Source organism: Sturnira hondurensis, unplaced genomic scaffold (assembly GCF_014824575.4).
Source record: "Sturnira hondurensis isolate 20B ecotype Veracruz unplaced genomic scaffold, ASM1482457v3 Scaffold0006496, whole genome shotgun sequence".
Classification (NCBI taxonomy): Eukaryota; Metazoa; Chordata; class Mammalia; order Chiroptera; family Phyllostomidae; genus Sturnira; species Sturnira hondurensis.
The window spans coordinates 22,640,196-22,662,988 of NW_028079127.1; the positions used below are offsets into that span (position 1 = coordinate 22,640,196).

The following is a 22,793-nucleotide window of genomic DNA, read 5'->3' on the forward strand; positions in this document are numbered from 1 at the left end:
TTTTATTTTCATTAGTGTAACCTTTGTTTCTTCCTGGGTGTTTTTATGCCATTGTCATACTCAGTGAATTCATTGAGCATCCTGATTACCACTGTTGTGAACTCTGCATCTAATAGGTTGGTTATGTCTTAATTCTTTTTTCTGGAGTTATGTTCTGTTTTCATTTGGGCCATACCTGTCTCCTCAAATTTGGAAGCCTTCTTGTGTTTGTTTTCGTGTATTAGGTACTGCTGCTTTGACTCCCTTGGTAGTGTGGTATAGTGTAAAAAAGGCAGCTGTATATTGTGTGGGGCAGTCTTAGGTAATTGCCAGGATGGGGCAACCTGCTTCACTGCTTGTGCCTGTGTGTGCGGAGAGCTCACAGAAGGGACAGTGCCACTGCCTGGCTTCTGGAGGCTTACTTGAACACTCATCCCATTTCCAGTCACTTCAACTTCTCCTGGCATGTAACTGGCATCCTTAGAGCTTGTTGCCTTAGTGCTGAATATGAGTGGGTGGGTTTGCACACATTCGAAGACTGTGTGGACCCTCTAAGCAGTCTACTGAAAAATATAGCAATTTCTTCTGCTGCCCTAAGTCAGAAGTTATGGGGTTTATCTTCTTGGTGCCTGCAACCCTGGGCTATGAGGTCTGGCCTGGGGCTGGGATCACTTGCTCCCAAGGTATTCCTCCCAATTTTTATCCACCACACCCGAATGTGGTACTGCCCATTCTGCCACCATCACCACCTCCGTGCCACACTGCATCTCCTTGTCTCTTTGCCCATCTGTGTCTCCGGCCCTCTTACCCATTTGGCTGAATGTGGCTTCTTTAAATCCTTAGTTGTTGGACTTGCATACTGCTCAATTTTCTGAGTTCTCAGTGTTGTTTTGAAGTTTAGTTGTAATTCTCTCTGGTTGAGTGAGGAGGTGCAGTGTGTCTACCTATGCTTCCATCATGATCAAAGGTCTGTTTATAGTGTTATAATCTTGTAGGTAAGAACAGACATGGCATAATCATAAATCTGTATACTTGAATATATTAATTATATATTCATTAATATATAATTAATGAATATTTTCCCCAAGAAATTATTTTCTTTCTGATGAAAAGTGGCAAGATTAATTGCACTTGGGACAGATATGAAGCAAACTGACTTCAGGAATAGGAAGTTTCTTTATTTTGATTGACAAGGTCTTATATTAGAAATACCAGACTGTAGGGGCTGGTGCTGGGAGAACACCAGGCATTATTCTTCTAAATTTCTTTTAGTTCCTTACTTATCCCCACCCCTCACCCAATACAGCCACACTGTGAACCAGAAATTCTAGACTTAAATGTAGTACTTAGCATTCTTATAGAGTCTTCCGATCACACATGAATGAATATAACCACTGACAGAAAAGTCCAACAAATAAACTCCCATAAAATAATCTTTAAAACTCCTATACTTTAAATTACTAAAGCACATCTTTATTTAGTAATTGAACAATTTAAGTCACAGCTCAAGTTTTTTCACGTTTGTACCTGAACAAATATTTCTCAATCAAATGAATATGGCCAACAAAGTATGACATAGCATTTTACATAATATAAATCACTCTTACCACTAAAAGTTTTAATGCAAATCAGCATTTTAATCCTATTTGCTATTGGTATTCATATTTTTACATGAATAGGAATTATAATTTTTCACCAATATTCAAATACACAAGGTCTTCCAAGCATACAGTAGGTGGAAATGACACATGAATAGTGACATTCAGATTATCCAGTGTTGACCAAATCCAAGCTTACACATTTTAGGTAAACCCTAAACTTCTTTGCCTCTTAATTAGGGAACAAATCCTATCAAAACATATTTTTGTAAAGTGATAGAAGAGTTAACTTAAAAAATTAGGGGTAATTCCATTTGCTATGAGTTCAGTACAATGAAATGTGAAATGGCAGAATTGTAAAACTATTTTAATTAGGAAATAAACTATTTTTAACTGACATTTTGCTCTTCATATTTACATATAGCACCTGATACAAGGGAAAAAACCCAAATTAAAACACCTGCTACATAGAAATAATTATTTTAAAAACTACTGCTTAGAATATCACTTATGAGTATATAGTAAACTATTTGTCCTAAAACCAAGCCTACACTGTAGAAAATAAAGACTAGCTTTTCTTATCTGAAAAGATTACAATATGAATTGTAAATGCAATGTCCTGATGCTATAGAACACTAGGTTGGACAGTTTTAATTTTTTAAAGCACATATATTCTAATGATAGAATATAAAAACAGCTTAATGTAAACTGTTTTTAGTTTCTTAAATCCTGTCCCTTGATATGTCCTTATAGTGTCAGGACCTTGCCCCCTCAACTTACTTGTGGTGCAATATTGACTTAACCCCTAGGTGCAACACAAAACTAAATGAATGGATCTCCAAGTATTTATGTAATATACAAAAATGCAAATCAGAAATGATTACAGTAAACCAAACTTGGTTGAGCTAGCTGAGAGAACTGAGTCCAGCAATACAGTCAACTGGGTAGCCTTTATTGTACTAAATAAATTACAGAAAAGTGGCAAGGCTAAAATCACATGTTACTTTTTAAGTATCAAATGATCAAAAGATCACTGTAAGCATTTATATTGGGTCCAAATGAGCTCTACATACTAATCCATTAATTTTTTCCATATTTACAAGACACTAGTATATTTTCAAATGTATAAATTAAGTCAGTAGTAAGCATGAAATAAAGTGCTACTATTTGAAATTCCAGGAATCAATATCAGCACTGAAATTTGGCCTACTCTACAGAAAACAGCAATGAATAACCTTGTCAACTCACTGAGGGGTGGGAAAAGATGGAGGTAAGGGAATATCAGAACTGGGTTGAAGTTTTCTTGCCCAGAAAGGCAAATAAACTGGAACACTATAATTCAAAAGTAAAAACTAAAAAGCTTCTTTTCAAATAAAAGGTAAAATGGGTTCAATTGTGACTGCAGTGGATTTGGGGAAACCACAAATCAGTACCTATTTGGGTCTACGACTGTAAGCAGAGATGAGCCTTCTTGATGGCTTCGTGGTGATCCTTTTCATTTAGCAATGTGCCATTGCAGTTAAGGTCATCACAAAGACTACTGCTAAATTTTGGAAACTTCCAGGATTAAGGAGGCCTAATCCAAATCTTTTAGTAACTGTTAATAAAACTTAACAAGGAAGATATCATCTTATAGTTAGTTATTCAGGGTATGTACTTCACAAAGACTCTACTGTAAATGAAAATCAATGATATTTTACAAGTTAGAGGGATGGAAGCAGGTGTCAAAATAATGAAGGCTCCATTGAGTCAAGTTTAATGAGTTATAAATAACTACTACTTTTCAAAGAAATTGTTGAATAAATAAATCATACCTAAAGATGTTGGTTTAAAATGTAGGCTTTCTGGTTTTTTGTTTTCAGTAGACTTAATAAACCCTTAAACACATAAGACAGCACTGCTACAAGGCAGAGTTGGGCTCATCTAAGATACTGAGAATAAAAAGGCAAAACTCTTTGTCAGGGGCCTCTGCACATGTTTACTGGGGTAAATCTTAGGCACAGTTTTCTGGCTTCATCAAAGTCATGCTCTTACAATGATGTCCTCACTGTTGCTGCAATAGTGACAAAGCCTGAGAACTTTCATTCACGGTAAACACATTCAGCAGAACACTAACCCTCACACAAAATGAACCTCCTACACTCTAGAGAAGTCTAGAAATCAGTTATATTACACTTAAAAACAGTATGCACAAATTTCCTTGAAATTTACTATTCTAAAACTAAAACAAAACAAAATGAAAAAGAATGTACACTATATTTGAAATATGCTTCAATAATGATTGCTCTTATTTATTACAAAACTACATTTTCTTCTAAAATTGCATTTTGTAGAGTTAAGTGAAATACCTCTTCCTTTCCTTTTCCATCCCTCACTGACTTTTTTTTTAACAAAGAGTATCCTTACAATGAAATCATAATTCTAAGAACATTTAAAGATACATTCATTTTCTTTACAGCATGAAAGACATACAAATATCATTTTTTCCTTTTTAAACAATGAAATAAAAGTTTCAATCTTTCGCCCATAGAAAAATACTATCCATGTCATTTACACCATAAGAGGAAAATTCAACAGTGTTTAACTGAAACTTTTATGAGTACTACAAGGTTTTAAAACATTTTCACTCTTATGGTTGAAATTTTAAAAGGTTTCAGGAAGTTAAACATTAAGACTTCCTGCTAAAATTGTAGTCTTTAACTTCCAATATTGCTAGTAACTTTCACTTAGTAAATTAAAAAAAAATCAGTTTACTTATTTATACAATGAACCATATTTAGTCAATGTTGATGAACTGCCCCCAGGTAGATACTACTTTGGCTACTCATTTAGCTTGCATTACTAAAATAAAAAGAATGAATATAAAACTTTAGAAACTGACAGTAAACTGCCATGGAAAAACAGAAATAAATAGCAGCAAATTTAGATAGGAAACAAGTAACAGTTTGGTGTTTGCCCATTACAACTTCACCAAGATTATAAAAATTAAATGTCTCAATTCTGACTGACATAGGGCATGCTTTTTCCTGATAACATTGAAAGGCTTATTGTAATTGCTACTAAGAACGGTATCTGTACACAATAAAAAAGTGTGTTGGTAATTGCTGCAGACATTCTAAAGTAAATTGAACACCTAAAAATACAACTTAGAGATTAATTTCATAGGCTCTTTATAAAATGGCTAAAATTGTCTACTAACAGCCCTAAAAGGTTTTATTATTTAAATGTACTTGTATCTATATGATTCTTAAAGAATTTTAAAAAGTGGTTGCTAAAGTTGTGTTGTGATCATACTGAGGCACCAATAAGTCTTTACCAACAGATCAGTAATTTTGATTTGATGAAATTAATCCAGTTGGTTTCAATAACAGCCATTTTACTTGGAAAGAACACACAAAATAATGCTTGCAGAACTTGTGCTTGGACAGCTGAAGCAAATGTGGGAAGTAAGCAATGCTAATACAGCTACTTTGTTGATGTGACATTAAGTAAAGCAGGCTGCGGCAGAATTCCTCTTGGTCTTGTCATATTATTAAGACATGTTTATTCCAACATATTTTACCATAGTGCATTTATTCTAAGTGACTTAAATACACATGAACTACACATTAACTGTAACAAAATAAAAGATGTAAACATATCCCACACTATTATGGTATAATTTTTATGAATTCAAACCTACTTTGGCAAACTTACCATCAGAGTATTTTAAATATTCAAAACACAGATGTCAAATAGAACATTGTTAAAAATTTCTTGTTTCCTTCTCTCTTCCTGATAAGATTATAAAACAAGTAATGCTGTAATTCTACTACATGTTCACATTATGAACATAAATTGATTCCAAGTGGACGTGTATTTTAATTCTTAGTTTCATGTTAAGTCTTTTTAAAAATTAGTCTTCTAATTTGCATTTTAGAATGTTTTCACACTGCAAGTATATCAGCTTAAATACCTCCCAAAAGCTCATGATCTGTCAAGGAAGCATGGCTAGCAAATTGAGTCAAGGTCCTAATTAGGATTACTTTAAAAAGTCTACTCATTTTATAAATTCAGTGACATCTTCTAAGGTCATCATAGTTATTGAATGAAAGAACTGCCTGAGTGTAATTCTTGTGCTGAAACAGACTAAAATTCCTGCAAACTTATGATGATCACATATATGTTGTCTAAGATAATAGAAAGTGAGATTGGATAAAAATCTTTCAAGTTCCTTTTAGCTCTAAAGTTATAGTGCTGCTAATAAAAACAGGAGAATTTTGCCCAAATGCCTGACTAGACGTGGTTAGATCCACCAACAAATTATAAAAAACTCTATACTTAAAATAGCAATCCTTTACTTCTGTTGGCATTAGCTTTTGTGAAGCACAAATATATAAACACAGGAAAGTGTCTCTATGTGTAATATTAGTACTGGAAACCACCAGGCAACTGTCTTAATGGTTTAACATATCTTTCTATAATATTTGAAACCAATTTTTATATATAAATTTTCTCTTTACTCTTAATCAAAATGATCAACCTTTTCCCTACCCCCTACTTGTGCTAGCAGGCCAAAACAAAGAAAATTATTTCTTACACTGTTACTCTGCCTCTATTTTGAATGAATGCACTGGTTTAAAAAATACTACTAATTCTTCTTGTGAACGTAAAGTCTATTTCAAAATATTCCTCCTCTTATGTACGCTGTGCTGACTCAAATCAGATGCTCAATCAAAAATTTGAAACAAACACAGTAGAACCATCATAAATTAGAAAGGTTTTCACAATCATTTCTTAGCATTTACAAAAGCCTATTCACCAATATCTATTTCCACTTGTGAGAGTAACAGTCAGCATTGAAAGAGAGAGAGAGAGAAGGGCAGGGGAAGGGGAGGGAGAGAGTAGTTTAGATACAAGAAATTTGGCATTTTTATCATTCAATGTTACACTGATATGAATGACATCTAGAACTACTTCATGTACCAAAAATAGGAGTATTCCTAGATTATTATATAGATTGATAAACAGGTTAAAAAATTCTTAGGTGTAATGGGTAAAGTCTTATCTGTTGCATGAACAGGGAAGCATAGTTAGCATATTCATTTTAAGAAACTGTAAAGGGTAATTTATTTTAAATTTAAGATCCCAATATATATGCCTTTACAAAAGAATTTTTTTTTACATAAAAATACTGACGGAGACTAACTCCCAGATGAAAAACTGATACATGAGAAATTTAAATACAATCCTAAACTTCTAATATATTGTCATTTAAAGACTGGCATTAATGATTAAAAAAAGCAGCAGTGCTCGCTGCCAAAAAGTTATTAGAGTTAACCCAGAAGTGTAAACAAAGCCCTAAACTGAAGAACACGCTAGTATGCCATTTATCTGTTTATATCTATATAACTGCATACTTTTTAAAAACTAGGGTTGTCATATTCTATCCACACAGAACACAATTTCTTTATAACTCATGTGAAAAACTGCCAGAACAGTTGTTAATTATGTAGACCCCAAAATGATTTTACTTTTTCACTTTTCAACTTATCATCATATCATATATAGCAGCCTAAATTACATTTATCTGTTGGTAAAGAATGGAATGTTCAAATAAAACTACAGTTATTTACTCACACTGTCTTGGTTATGAGATTCAGAAATAGATAAGAGAATTTCTCTTTGACATAAAGGTTATGTTTACTTGCCTCTTAAAAAAACTTAAAATATTTTAATGTAATAATTTATTTGGTATCTTGGCTATTAATGTTTAGGAATTAACTTCTTAAAATTTATTATTATAGATCTTAAATATGTGAAATAACATTATTTAGATTATACTGTAGATTTTAAAATGTGCATTTTCCCCCTCACACTAAATGGCATTCCAAAATACCTATTATTCAACTCTAAATTTTTATCAACACTATTCTGAAATATTCAGAAACCACTAGTAAAGTCTATTTTGACTATAATCCATATGAAATAATTGTGTAATACAACATTTCAAAAGGTGAGAGATTGCCACTTACATTAAAAGTGGGTGAAAGAACTTACATTTAAAGTTCTTTCTCTCAAGGTTTAAAAACATAGAACAAAAAAAACGAACCTGAAAGGAAAATCTATACATCCCTAAAGGGAATCAGATCCTCCTCCTATCAGGCAGAAAAGTCAAAATTCTCCATGAATTAACATGCTTTAACTTAATAAGTACTTACAAAATGGAGAATTTAATTATACACAAAAATGACAAGAAAACTCTCACTTCAGTTACTGGGGGATTACATTTAGAAACAAGTCAATAATGTTCCATTCCTTGCTCAAAGTATCCTGACCAACAGACCAGTGTAAACAAAACTTGACACAAACTGAAATGAGTGCTGAAGAGTTAGTGATAGAAATGTCACAACTAACTGCTCTAACTTTTAGCTTAGAGTATCAATATGTTTAACTTTAATGTGCATATTAGATGCCATTTCTAAAGTTAGGAATAAAATAAATATTAAATTTCAAGAATAAAACATCTCTTAACTTCAGCTGCTGAACTGTAACCCTTGTCCGTCAGGAAAGGAATGTGCAGATTTAAACAATTCCATAGCAGCAAAGTGCTCACTCAGTAGAACACAAATTACGTTTGCTTCGTGTGACAAAATACAGGAATTGAGTGAGAAACAGAACTTCTTTATCCTCCTTTGACCATATAACTCTCAAACAAGAAGTTATTTTCAAATGTGAACGGGTTCAAAATGCATACAAATCTAAATGTACAATATACCTACATACTTCCTAGTGGGGTCAAATGAGTGCCTTTTCGTTAGACATACAGATGTCTGAAGGCACTTAAGGGGTTAAGACACAATGCATGCATTCCTTTACATCAAGTATGTGAGACCACATGATTTGGAATAAGCCAACCTTATGCTAAATATAAGTTACATTATTAAATTTAAGAAAATGTATATATTCATATTCATACTTTCTCTAAGATGCTGGTAAATGGACAATGTGCAGCATTTTCTGGGAAAAGCAATTCCACTTTTCTTCTTATGAACAGCAGGTATGAACAAGGGAGTAGAGGGAAAGATGTGCTGCATCCATAGGCAGTGTATTGGCTAATATTTAAAATGATATTGCTAAAATTTAAAAAATAAAATCTGGTGTTCAGTATAGTAAGTACATGAATCACTGAAAACACCAGAGCTAACACCTGATGTTTCCTTCTTTTTGCTTTCAGAATACAGGTGTGTAACAGAGATAATGAGAATTCTAAGCCTTGTTTGTGGCTTTCTACCAGAAGGGGACTGCATGGCACCACCGTAAAACTTCATAAATTGCCCTGAACATAGTCAGTTATTCACTGTATGTTCTGAGCAAAGCATGAAACAGTCTTCAAACACATGAATTCTAGGTTTTGATACAGTGACTTTTTTAAAACATAAAGTGCAACAGTGCTGAAATTTTCAGTTTTTGTTAGTTCTTCATTTTTTTGTTTAGATGCCATTTCCCACAAGCAGTATTATGGCACAGAGAATGTAATGGAAAGCAGTCTTCCAACACATATCCCAGAACTTTTGTTTTCTTATTTATTTGATGATGTTGTTAATGGCTTAACAAATCCTTCTTCATAAACTTTCAAAATAGCTTCACATACAAATCTGTATTGACTCTGAAAAATACAATACAAAAAATAGAACTGATTAGAAAAACTAGAAAACAAAAAAATGACAAACAACTCACTTGGCTTGCTTATAAAAGAAATGCGAAAAACTGCACAGAGATACCATTCTTCATGAACCGACTAGCAAAAAAATGAAAGTCTAACAACATTAATTTGTTGGCAAAACTCACTCATGCATTGTCAACATTGCCACAATCCCCATGGATGGCAATTTGTCCGGATCTAACAACATTATATTAATTTAGCTATTGACCCAGCAATCCCACTTTTAGAAATCTATCCACAGATGAACTAGAAAAGGGAGTTGAAAAGACATATTCATAAGTAAGGCTATTGAATGCAGAATTATTTATGGTAACAAAATAAGCCAATCCGACTCGCCTCCAGGTGAGTAGTAACCTGCAGTGCGTTCTCACAGCGGAATACTCTGCAGTGGGGGCGGCAGAAAAGTCTAATGACTACTATAGGATGGATTCCGGGATATTTCGTTAAGAGAAAACTGCATGTAATATGTTATCTTCATAAAAGAAAGGGGGGTATGAATATCTGTCTCAATATACAGGGTGGGGCAAAAATAGGTTTGCAGTTGTGAGGATGTGAAACACAGAGCTTACTCATATATTATTATTTATTAATTATTGTATTATTTTCCACATGAACAGCTGTAAACCTACATTTGCCTCACCCTGTTCTATGTTTTTAAAAAAGCAAGGGAAGGATAAATCATTAAAAAATGATTTCCTACACAGAGAAAGAAGAAATCAGGGGCAGGAGAAGGATAGAGACTAGACTTCATTGGAATATATTTCTCCTTGTTTTAGAGATTTTACTTTGGAACCACATAAACACATCCCATAATTAGATAGTTAATTTTCAAAAATATACAAATTGAAAATAACATGAAACAAATCAATGTGTGTATTTAGTTGATGGCAGAACTACACAGAGAGGAGCTATACCAAGGGACTTTGAAACAGTAATTTGTATACCTTTTGTAGAATATATCTAGAAAGCAAAAAGGACTGAAGAAAAAAATCAAAATTTTTTTTCAGTAACCATACTGTTTGTGGTAGTAGTGTTAGTTTAGTTATTCTGAGATTGTTGTTGTGTAATATAAAATAAAACAAATGAGCACTTGTGATATTCTAAGTCTTTCACTGCTGGTATTGTAAAGAACCATAATTTTTGGTAAAGAACAAAGTCAATAAAGATGTAAGGTTGAAGACATTAAGTAAAAACGCTATGGTCCTGATTGTGTATTGGAAACATCAGTATTAATCCATAACTTTGTTTTCCTACCTCTGGCTATTAAAGATTTTTTTACAAACAAATACTAATACTAACCCCAGAGCAATAAAACACCCTAGTTCTCAGAGGTGCTTCCTAAACTAATTTGTCAATAAAAAGAACTAGTACATTTTGGAGGAATTACAGATTCTAAGTTTGGGGTAGAAACTGTACAAAGCTGGAGCCGTATCATCTTTATTCACAGTAAGTTACTAGGGTCTTGACAGGAAAGCCCAGGAGCCAAGTTGAATAGACTCCCACTGGCGAAAAATGGGATAATTTAGGAATTATGAAATATAACTTCAAAGGGTTGAAACATCACACATGTATAAATCCATGATTTCCAAGTAATACCAAAACAAATGAAGTAAGTGCTCACCACTGGGAGAGCTAAGTAAACCAACTCATTACATAAACAATTTTACAAATAAAGGTTAACTTTATTTGTAAAGGGTTTACTTTGGATTTAAACTTTTTATTTGTAAAGGGTTTATTCAAAGGTTTATTTTGCCTTTTCCATACACGCTGTGCCACAGGTTAACCAAATAGCAGATGCGAAGTTCCTCTTTAAAGAAGTATTCTAGCTAGTAAATAAATAAAGGAATGACAGAATATCATCATTTCAAAAGCCCAATGAATTAATGATGCAGACACTGCTCACTCAAATCTGCTAATATCACAAAGAAGAGACAACCAGACATGTGCTGCTTATACAAAGAACATAAAAACACTTAGGCTGCTCAGACCTACTGATCCAATTTACCACTTCTAGAAAATAGAGACCACCACCTTGGGAATGCAGTCAGTAAAATTCAGACTGTGGAAAACAATGCAGCACTAATGACCTGGTTTGTTCATCAAATAAATTGCAAGTAACAAGAAAAAAGATGTAGAAGGAAGCAAGAGATTAAAAGATTTAGGAGACATATAAACCAATCAAAATGTGGGACAATCATGACTTTATATACAATGTAAAAACAAAACCAAAACTCATTATATGTCTGATATGATCCAGTGATTTGAATTCTGGGCATATATCCAAGAAAAAAAATTGAGAAAGCAGATTCTCAAAGAGGTATTTATATATCCATGTGCATAGCAGCATTATTCATAATAACCAGAAGCTGAAAATAATCGAAATATCCATCAACAGATGCAAGGATAAACAAAATGTGGTCTATACATATACAGTGAAGTATTTTTTAGACTTAAAAGAAATGAAATTGTGACAATGTTAGAACATGGATGAACCTCAAGAATATTATGCTAAGTGACACAAACTAAATACAAAAAGATGTAGAATTCCACTTATATGAAATATCTAGAGTAGTCAAATTCATAAAAAACAGAAAGTACAATGGTGGGTGCCAGGGGCTGGGAGGAAAGGGAAATGAAGTGTTGTTGTCTAAGGAGAAGATTTTAGTTTTGCAAGATGAAAAAGTTCTAGAGACTGGTTACATAACAGTGTGATTATACTTAACACTACTGAACAGTAATCTTAAAAACTGTTAAGGTGGAAAGTTTTATGTTGTGTATTTTACTATAATTAAAAATAAAAAATCCAAAGCCCTGGCTGGTGTAGCTCAATGGATTGAGTGCGAGCCTGCGAACCAGACAATCGTGGTTCGATTCCCAGTCAGGGCACATGCCTGGGTTGCAGGCCAGTTCCCAGCAGGGGCCAGTTTCCAGCAGGGGATGCATAAGAAGCAACCATACATTGATGTTTCTCTTCCTCTCTCCTTCCCTTCCCCTCTAAAGATAAATAAATAAAATATTTAAAAAATAAAAAAAAATAAAAAATCCAATATGTGTGAATACAGATACAAAAACCTCCAGAAAATACTAGCAAATCAAATGAAGCAACATACTAAAAGAATTATATCCCATATCCAAGATTTATCCCAGAAATTCAAGGTTAGTTTTTTTTTTAAAGATTTTATTCATTTATCTTTAGAGGGAAAGGGAAGGAGAGAAGGAGAGAAACATCAATGTGTGGTTGCCTCTCATGGGTCCCCTGCTGGGAACTGGCCTGCAACCTAGGCATGTGCCCTGACTGGGGATCGAACCACGATCGTGTGGTTCGCAGGCCCGCACTCAATGCACTGAGCTACACCAGCCAGGGCTTCAAGGTTAGTTTAATATCAAAAAATCAATGAATGTAATATATTACATTAATAGAATAAAAGACAAAAGCCACATGATCACCTCAATAGACACAGAAAAAGCACTTGAGAAAACTGAGTACCTTTTCAAGATGAAAACATTCAACAGACTTGTAACACAGGAAACTCCCTCAACTTGAGAAAGAGCATTTATTTAAAAAACCCATGGCTAACACAACACTTAGTGGTGAAAAACTGAAAACTGTCCTTCTAAGGTTAGAAATATCTTATTTAGCACTTTATTTAATATGTTGCACAGGTTTAAAGCAAGGAGAAAAAAAGAAAAAATAAGATAAATAGAAAACAAAGGCACCTTAATTGGAAAGGAAGAAGTAAGCTATCTCTACTTGAAGATGATATGATCTTGTACATAGAGAATCCTAAAAAATCCACTCACACACAAAAAAACTAATATTAGAGTTAATCAATGATTTTAGCAAGGTTGCGAAATACATGACTAATATATAAAGTGAATTTTATTTCTATACTCAAGCAATTATCAGTCCCTAAAATGAAGAAAGAAAACAATTTCACTTACAATTGCACCTAAAAAGACTAAAATGCGTCAGAATAAATTTAACAGAAGTGCAAGGCTTACACACTGAAAACTATAAAACATAATCAAAAGAAATTTAAATTAAAAGACATTTAAAAATGGGAAGACATTTTGTGTTCATGACTTGGAAGATGGAAAATAATTAGGATGGCAACACTCCCCAAGATGAGCTACAGACTTAATGTAATCCCTTTCCCGGTTTTTGTGGGGAGGGGGATTGACGAAAAGATAAAACTAATTCTAAAATTCATTTGGAAATGCAAGGGACCTAGAATGGCCAAAACAGTCTTAAACAAAAGGAGCTGGGATATTCACAACCTGATTTCTAGTTTTATTACAAAGCTACAGTAATCAAGACAGTGTAGTACTAGCATTAGATTACACATCTGAATCAATGGAATGGGGTTGAAAGTTCAGAAAGAAACCCTTTCTGTAGCAACTGATTTTTGACAAGGGACCCAGAGACAACTAATGGGAAAAGAACAATCTTTTCAAAAAATGGGGCTAGGACAACTGAATATGCACATACAAAAGAATAAAACCTAGAATCCTACCTCAATCCATATGCAAAAATTGACTTGCAATGGATCAGACACCTATATGTCAGAGCTAAGCTATACAACTCTTGGAAGAAAATAAGAAGAATAAATCTTTGTGACACTTCGTTAGGCAATGATTTCTTAAATATGACACTAAACACATATGTGATTAAAAAACTGCCTTGTATCAAAATTAAAAACCTTGGTGCTTTAAATGGCATAATCAAGAAAGCGAAAAATAGCATGGGAGAAAACATTTGAGATTTGTATTCAGAAAATATAAAGAACTCTTTAAAAAAAAATCCTCATTTGAGAACATTTTTTTCATTGCTTTTAAAGAGAGAGAAGGGGTTGGGGGAGGGTGAGAGAGGAGGAGAGACAGAGCGAGAGAGAAAAACATTAATGTGAATGAGAAACACTGACTGGTTGCCTTCTCGTATGCACCCTTACTGGGATCAAAGCTGCAACTGGGGTATGTGCCCTGACTAAGACTCGAACCTGAGACCCTTTGGTCTAAGGGATGACACCCCAACCAACTGAGCCACATCGGCTGGAACAGAAAATATAAAGAACTCTTACAACTCAACAACAAAATGACAAAAAAAAAAAACAAGTTGAGAATGGGCATAAGATTTGAACAGATAGTTCGCCAAAGAGGATACATGAATAAATAGACAATAAGCACACAAAAATATACCTGGTATCATTAGTCATCAGGGAAATGTATATCAAAACCACAATGAGATGATCACTTTATATTCAGTAAAATGGCTAAAATAAAAAAATACAGACAATAAGAAGTGTTGATGATATGTGGAGGAAAATGGAACACTCATATACTGCCAATGGGATTGCAAATGGTGGAAACAGTTTGAAAGTTCCTCAAAAGTTTAAACAGAGTTACCATATGACCCAGCAATTCAACTTCTTGATATATACAAAAGGGAAATGAAAACATGTTGATACAAAAACATACACAAATGTTTATAGGACCATTATTCATAAAAGACAAAAGGTGGGAACAATCCAAATGTCTATCAACAGATGATGAATGTATAAACAATTTAATGTGGTATATTCATGCAATGGAATATTCTTCAGCCAAAAAAAGGAATGAAGTACTCACAAAGGCCACAGAATGGATAAACCTTTAAATATTATGCTAATTAAAAGAAGCCAATGACAAAAGATCAAATGAAATAAATTATATTTCATTCATATGAAACAATATGGCAAATGTTGTTGGGTCTGAGGACTCAATATAGTGTTCATTATGTTGTCTACTTTTTTGCTTGAAAATTTCCATAATTTAAGGCTAAAAAAAAAGACAGGTATTTATCGGGTCATAGAGGTCAATTCACCTCAGTAACTGTAATGACACCAACATTTCACAATGGCTTACTATAATAAGTTATCTTAACGTTAAATCTAAAATTCCATGATTTCTCTGGTGATCTTTGAGCATTATTCAGGGTCAGTGTAAAATATAGTATGTTAGTAGCTTAATTTCTATGGTTTTTGTTGTTGTTACAATCAAAGTTCTTATGTAAAAAGGAAAGGCATTTCACCACAGCTATTTCACTGAAAGCAGGTCTATCAAGAGTCTTCAGTTCAGGATACTATCATTCCCAGAGTTCCACTTGACTAAGTAATACAGGGCAAGTTCTTCTGCGACTGTTTAAGCACTCAAGAATTAATATGCTAGAGTGGTGTTAACAAACATTTTCTGTAAAAGACTACATAGTGTGAAAGCAGCCATAAATATTATGTACAAATGAGCATGGCTATATTCCAATAAGACTTTACAAAAACAAGTGACAGGCCAGATTTAGCTCACAGGCAATATCTGACAAGCCTCTGTGTCAGCGGTTATTAGCTCCTTGCATATATTAAAAAGCTATAAATATACATGGACAACAAGAATCATCATGTTGAGAATACACATGTATACATGAAGTACAGTACTTACAGGTGTTTGGATCATCATGGCTCGTTGATCTCTCATTGTTCTGACAATGTCTAGTGGATAAACTGGTTGATTGCATTCAATGAGACACATGGCTGTTTCCATAGTAATAAGAACCCCAGTTCTTCCAATCCCAGCACTAAAGAAGAGAAATATGGGGCAAGGTCTTACTGATACTATTCCATTAAACTTCTGTGGATTTGGGCAGAAAATTAAAGTACTGAATCATATGTGTTCACCATTCTTGCCATTTGCCTTTCAAATATTTGATCTATAATCTATTTTTGATGATTTGAAAGTCTGCTGTTAATAACTGTTGGGAGGTTTAAAGATAAAGAGATACTTTAATACATCCTTTGAATAATCACTTAATAATAGAGGTGGCCAGGATATGGAGAATATACTTTGTCTCCTAATCTCTTGGGTGGTAGCACTGAAGGCTAGAGTCCCTATACCTGGCCCTGTAAGGATAGAAGAGGGCATGATGAGTCTGAAAGGAAGGAAGGGTAGCTTATCATTACTTACCTGGAGCTCCTGAAAGTGGCTTATCCTGTGATGGACCACAGTAGTACCTTGCTGGGAGGTACAAATCTAAACCTTAGGTTGCAGCTCCTGCCTACATTATTGTATTTCATTAAGTCTAAAATGCTATCCATTGTAAGACAAATCCAAATTGCAGATATGTTAAACTATGAAGAAGACAAACTTCTAATAATCAGTGCAATAAAGTACTGTTTTCACTTCTTATGATAATCTTTCTGCCAGTCATACTAGAACATACCCGGTGCCTTCTACTTTCAAGCAGAGCTTTGAGTTGTTTCTAATTAAAACAGTTGTGACAATCACAACTTAAGGACAAAATACATATTCCCTTAAAAAAATGTCAGCTATTCAATCATAAAAGACAGAAGATAGAATACCTGCAATGAACAACAATAGGCTCTTCTTTGCTGGCCCTCTTATTTCGTACATGACAAACGAAGTCCAGAAAGTCACTTGAATCATCAGGGACCCCATGGTCAGGCCAGGCTATGTACTGGATCTGAGTGAGTTGACGACTCTCATTTTTCTACATGTAAATGCAAAATTATGTACCTTGATTTAGGAATTATTAAAATATAAATAAATGTTCATATCACTTTAATTTTAGAAGGAAAGAAAAGAAACTACTCCCATTATCTTCCCACAAAGTAATATACTATATAAAACCCAAAATACTAAATAAAACCCAAAATTCAACAAAAAAGGAAGAAACCATTTTATAGAAATAGTTATGTAACAGAATAACAACAAAAGAAACAATCGTATCCATTTAGGTATATATTACTTGGATCATTTCTATATTGGTAAAGCATGTTTCAAAATTATAGTTAAGTGAGCACAAAAACAAGTTTAAAGAAAATTAAACAAGTGGTGGGTGAACAAATATGGTTAAAGTAAAAAAATATTTTTTATGAACAAAGTTGGGCTAATCTTAAAAACCAAGTGAAATAATAGAAACTAGGAAAATAAAATCTCAAAATAAATGTGGATTAAAAACTGAAGATCATAAAAACACAACAGTCAAATCAGGCCTTAATTATTTGGGGGGAGCCAGAAGTTGATATAAGAAAAAGATTTTGAATTTATACATCTCAACTCTTGTCAGAAAAGGCATTTAATACTTCAGAGCCTCACTTCCTTCAGTAAAAAATTAAACAACATCTACACCTCAAAAGAGAAAGGATTCTGTGAGAGAACCTACAAATCTCCCAATCAGCTGTTTGGAATCTTATGATCAATGATCAGTAGCCATAGTCATCCAACACTAAGAAATCTGGTTATCGTCTGTTATTTATATTACAGGGTATTTCCATAAAAGATCATGAAAGCAAGAGGTAATTAAAAAATGGATGTAGGGACCTACATCCAAGACTGCTCTATCCAGCAAAGCTTTCATTTAGAATGGAAGGGCAGATAAAGTGCTTCTCAGATAAGATCAAATTCAAGGAGTTCATCATCACTAAGCCCTTATTATATGAAATGTTAAAGGGACTTATCTAAGAAAAAGAAGATAAAAATATGAACAGTGAAAGGACAGCAAACTCACAGTTATTAACGACCACACCTAAAACAAAAGCAAACTAAGAGGACAGCTAGATCAGGAGAGGAACCATAGAAATGAAGAACACATGGAGGGTTAGCAACAGGGGAGTGGGAGGAGGAGAAGGGGGGAGAAGATACAGAAAATAAGTAGCATAGACGGTAGGTAGAAAATAGATGGGGGGAGGGCAAGAATAGTAGGGGAAATACAGAATCTAAAGAACTTGAGACATGTGGTCATAAACTAAAAGGTGGGGGGAGGGGTGTGCAGGGTGGAGGGAAATGAAGGGGGGAATAGAACAAACTGTAATGGTATAATCAATGAAATATATTTTAAAAAATAAAATAAATAAATAAAAATGGACCTACAATTAGCCAAAGAACATATATGCATAACACAGACACAGACAAGTACCATGATGGCCAGAGGGAAGGGGGTGAGGGTTGGGTGAGAAGTTGGGGGAACATGAGGACATCTGTAATAATGTCAACAATAAAAAAAAATAATTAAAAGGGATGAATAAAAGAATTCCTAAAGATACCTCAGTATAATTTAATAACTAATTTTTCAGAATTCTGTAATTGTATAAAATGAATTAAATGCATCTAATATAGACTACCTTGATTTTGACTAACAAAACAATTTAATGGTATCAATAACCTATGAAAATGGGTAATGTATAATCATATTTTAATCAGTTTTGATATACTGTTTGTCTGTATTTCCATCTAAGTATGTATGTATTTATGTGTACATGATAGCAAATTAATTTTCTCAATTATATTTGGGTCTCACTTTAGAAACCACTTTGTGTCTTAGCACAGTTCTGAGATATTCAGGGTGTGCAAAGAAAAGCCACTATAGTATATAAAACTGCTGTGGATAATCTATAGGTGGAGTATAATAGAGACTATGCTGAAGATATAAATATATTTTATGTAAGCATATACATCCTATCTGTCATACTTACTTGAGAAAACAAAGAAAAACCTTATTGGCTTGCCTTGTTGCATTAGAACATGAGCTATATGGTACATGTCCCTCAACACTAAATTCATTCTGATGGAATCTCTAGCCCATAAGATTTTGAAACTATTTAATTTTTAATTTCTTGTAAGTTTAGCTGTATTCAATGTCTGATTCCTTTAATATAAATCAGAACAACTTCTAGCTCCTTCCCTTTGGGTAAGGCTCTATCTTGGTCATACTCAGGGAGTAGGTGGGTGAAAGAGGAATGGAGTTCTTATTTCTAAAGGCTTAAACATTTGATAGGATAGGCCTGAGTCTTCAGTCTGTGTTGTTTGCACTTCTCTAGCAATTGCTTCTTTCTTCTTACAGCCCCTTCAAAAGCAAAGGTTGAGTGGCTTGGGAGTATCTAGTTGAAGGCAATAAAAGTGGATGCACTGTCTCTAGCAGACTAACATGACTGACAGCATACTGCCCTCCACACACATCTTCCCACTGGGTTATTAAGCCATCATTCATTAATAAGCATCCATTTCTGGGTCTGGATTTAGAAGCCAAGGAGAGCCGACTAGCAATTAGAAAACTATAATCTATCTTCTATGGGAGGGTCCTGCCTATGATCTTTCCCTCTTAATACTGAGGAGACTGAAATTTCTCTTCTCTACCCTTTTAAAGAGGGCTATTTAATTCATTTTACACAGTTATAGGATTCTGAAAAATTAATTGTATTGCCCAATTATCAAATAACTTGATAGCTTACAATTAATTGCTCTTTCCATTTCCACAAAGTACTAAAATACTTTATTGATATTGTTTGGAGAAAAAAATCTTTCTAACCAAAAACATCCCTGCTGTAATTTTTATGAGCATACATAGTTTTAGGAGTATAGTATTGATTTACTAGATTCTTTTTGCACTGACCACTCATATTTAACTATAGAAACTTGAAATATATTTATTATGGAAAGAAAATATACTTCATGAGATTCCAAAGCAACCCAATGAAGCAAATAGTTCAGTCACTTACAATGATATTTTCTAGTAGCAAGAACTCAGACTAAACACATTTTCAGCTTTCAAAGCCTTCATCTTGAACATAAAAATGCCAATAAACAGATGGATGTCTTGCCTTCCTACCTCTTGGTTAAACAGTGTCATCTTCCTGAAGACATATGCAGTGTTTCCTTCTTCTGAGTGGCAAGTGACTTGGTAGCACCCATAGGATAAACTTCCTGTGGGTTCTGGCCAATATTGGTGACACTTCACCTAAAATCAATAGATTAAAAAATATATTAAAACTTATAATATTTTAATATAATATTCCAACTTACAGAAAAGTTACAAAAATTTAATAAACTCTCATCTGTTTCACCTAGATCTGTCAACTACTAAAATTTTTTTCATTTTTTCCTTTTTATAATCTGCTTGGATATATTTTGAGACTGTAAATATCCTGTCTTACAACAAGCTTTCACCCCAGTGTTTTACCATTTGTGATGAATTCTTGCCTAAATCAATTACAACTATAAGGATGGCAAAATGGTGCACTGACTTTGATATTTTTAGATTTAAGTTACCAAGGAGAAAGAATCTTTAACTAAAATGCCAAACACAATCCATTAATTTCCACAATTACAATGTAAAAACACAGCTTTATTAACATAATTCATACATGATATAATTTACCCATTTAAAGTACACAATTCAGTTTCTGATCAAGATGGTGGTTTAGGTAAATGCTATATTTAGCTCCTTCCACAACCACATCAAAATGACAACTGATCTATGGAATAATCATCATTCAGAACTTCCTAAAGTCTAGCTTAACAAAAATCCTATAACTAAGGATATACAGAAGAAGCCAGGTCCAGACTGGTATGAGGGGCAGAGACATAGAATAGGCTGATCCCATACCCACATGTAGCGGTTAAAAATCAAGAGGGATTACCTGGGATGTGGAGGAGCACCTTGAGGAGTGAGGAGTCCCAGTCCCACACCAGGCCTCCAGACCTGTGTTTTGGTACCAGGAAGAGAAGTCCCTATAACTTATGCCTATGACAACCAGTGGGTAAGATAGAGGGCTTCTGAAGTCACAGGCATTCCTTTTTTAAATTTTTATTTATTTATTTATTTTATAGAGCAAATAGAAGGAAGTGGGGGTGAGAGAGAGAGAGAGAGAGATTTGTTGTTTTACTTATTTGTGCATTCATTGGTTGATTCTTCTATCTTGTATGTGTCCTGACTGGAGATCAAACCCTCAACCTTGACGTATCAGGATGACACTCTAACCAACTGAGCTACCTGGCTAGGGATTCCAGGCATTCCTTTTAAAGGGCCCACACAAGGACCTACTGACTCACAGCAACTCAAAAGGCACCAGGGACATATGGGGAGGAGTGGAATTGTCCAGTGAGAGCCAGAAGGACAGCTTTCTCCCAGACAAAAGTGTTAACAGAGGCCATCATTCCTTTGCTGAGCCCTCCTCCCCAGAGAGCCAGGTCTTCATCAACCTGGTTCACACTGTTTGCGCTGCCCTAGAGATTGCCTGAGACCCTGTCCCACCCACCTGTGGGCCTACCCAATCTGTTTCCAGTGGCTTCTCCATACAAACAGCCTGTCTTGGCTCAGGCTTCAAACTTTCCTAAAATTACTAAAACAAGAATCATCTGGCCTTGGTACACCCTGTAGCTTTTGCTATGTGGCCCTAGGCTCAGTATTAGTGGCAACTGGCCTTGGTTAGCAGCTTGGCCTCTCCAGGGCACCTCCAAACCCAGGTCAAGTAGCATTCACTTGCAGCTCACTTTGTGCTCTAGCCTGCCCACCCTAGGCAGGGCACCTAGCGAATATAGCTTCAGAACATGCCAAAGCATCACCCAACCATCACTACAACTGACACACTAAAAGGGGAAATTTAGCAGGCACCAGAGACCCACTGATGCCAGCCTTGCTCTGTACAGTTTGCCCCTGCATAGCAGATCCTCCACAGTGGTTGTGACGAGTCCTTGCAGCTGACTGGCCTGGGGGTGAATACCTCAAACTGATGTACTAATAGCAATCAAGCCTCAACTACAACAGGAGGGTACACACAACCCACATGGGGGATGCAATGCCAGGCTTGAGCAGAGAGTCCGAGCCACTGGGCCCTATAGGACACTTAGTATATACAGCAACTCTACCAAGACAGGGAATGTAGGAGCTCTATCTAATACACAGAAGCAAACACAGGAAGGCAGCCAAAATGAGGATACAGAAACATGTCCCAAATAAAAGAACCGAACAAAACTCCAGAAAAAGATCTTAACAAAATGGAGACAGACATAGATGCAGAGTTCAAAACACTGGTTATAAGGATGCATGCAGATCTCAGTGAGAACTTCAACAAAGAGAAAGGAAACATAAAAATGGGGATAGAAAACCTAAAAGAGAACCAGTAAGAAGTGAATACTACTATATCTGAAATGAAGAACACATTACAGTGAATCGACAAGAGTTAGACAAAGCAGGGGATCAAATCAGCAATTTGGCAGATAAGGAAGCAGAAAACACCCAGTCAAAACAGCAAAAAGGAAAAAAAAAGCCCCCCCAATGAGGACAGTATAAGAAGCCTCTAGGACAACTTCAAGTGCACTAACATATGCATCATGGGGCTGCAGAAAGAAGACAGAGAACAAGAACTTGAAAACTTATTTGAGGAAATCCAAGATGGCAACAGAGTAGCTGGCAGCTCTGTCCACTTGCTCACAGACGTGTACCCAACTTTGCAGTCAAAACACAGAGCAGAGAGTGCGTGAGAGCATGTGTGACTATGTGCGTACATGGACAAGAGCATGGGGAGGGCAAGAACTAGCCTGCCTGCAGGGCACCTGGGAGTCAGTGGCCCAGGCTTTCTAAGTGGAGCCTCCATGGCTGCCCAGCCCAGCAGTTCTAGCCACACAGAGTTGGGGTGGCTGTGGAGAGGCTCAGGAGCCATGGGGTCCATAAATAGTGTCATGGGAGT

The 22,793-nt window shown here is 34.9% G+C and overlaps 1 protein-coding gene across 3 annotated transcripts in view; it reads right to left on the minus strand.

Annotated features, from left to right (window-relative positions):
- Positions 1-1,136: 1,136 nt before the first annotated feature.
- Positions 1,137-22,793, minus strand: part of PTPN4 (protein tyrosine phosphatase non-receptor type 4) — a 272,802-nt gene continuing 251,145 nt past the window's right edge. For all 3 annotated transcript variants that reach the window (XM_037049882.1, XM_037049881.1, XM_037049880.1), the window contains 4 exons: positions 19,934-20,062; positions 16,668-16,816; positions 15,751-15,886; positions 1,137-9,225 (listed from right to left, as the gene is read on the minus strand). In XM_037049882.1, coding sequence (XP_036905777.1) covers positions 9,139-9,225; positions 15,751-15,886; positions 16,668-16,816; positions 19,934-20,062 — 501 coding nt within the window. In that variant the 3' untranslated portion in view covers positions 1,137-9,138. The remainder of the gene's footprint in view (positions 9,226-15,750; positions 15,887-16,667; positions 16,817-19,933; positions 20,063-22,793) is intronic.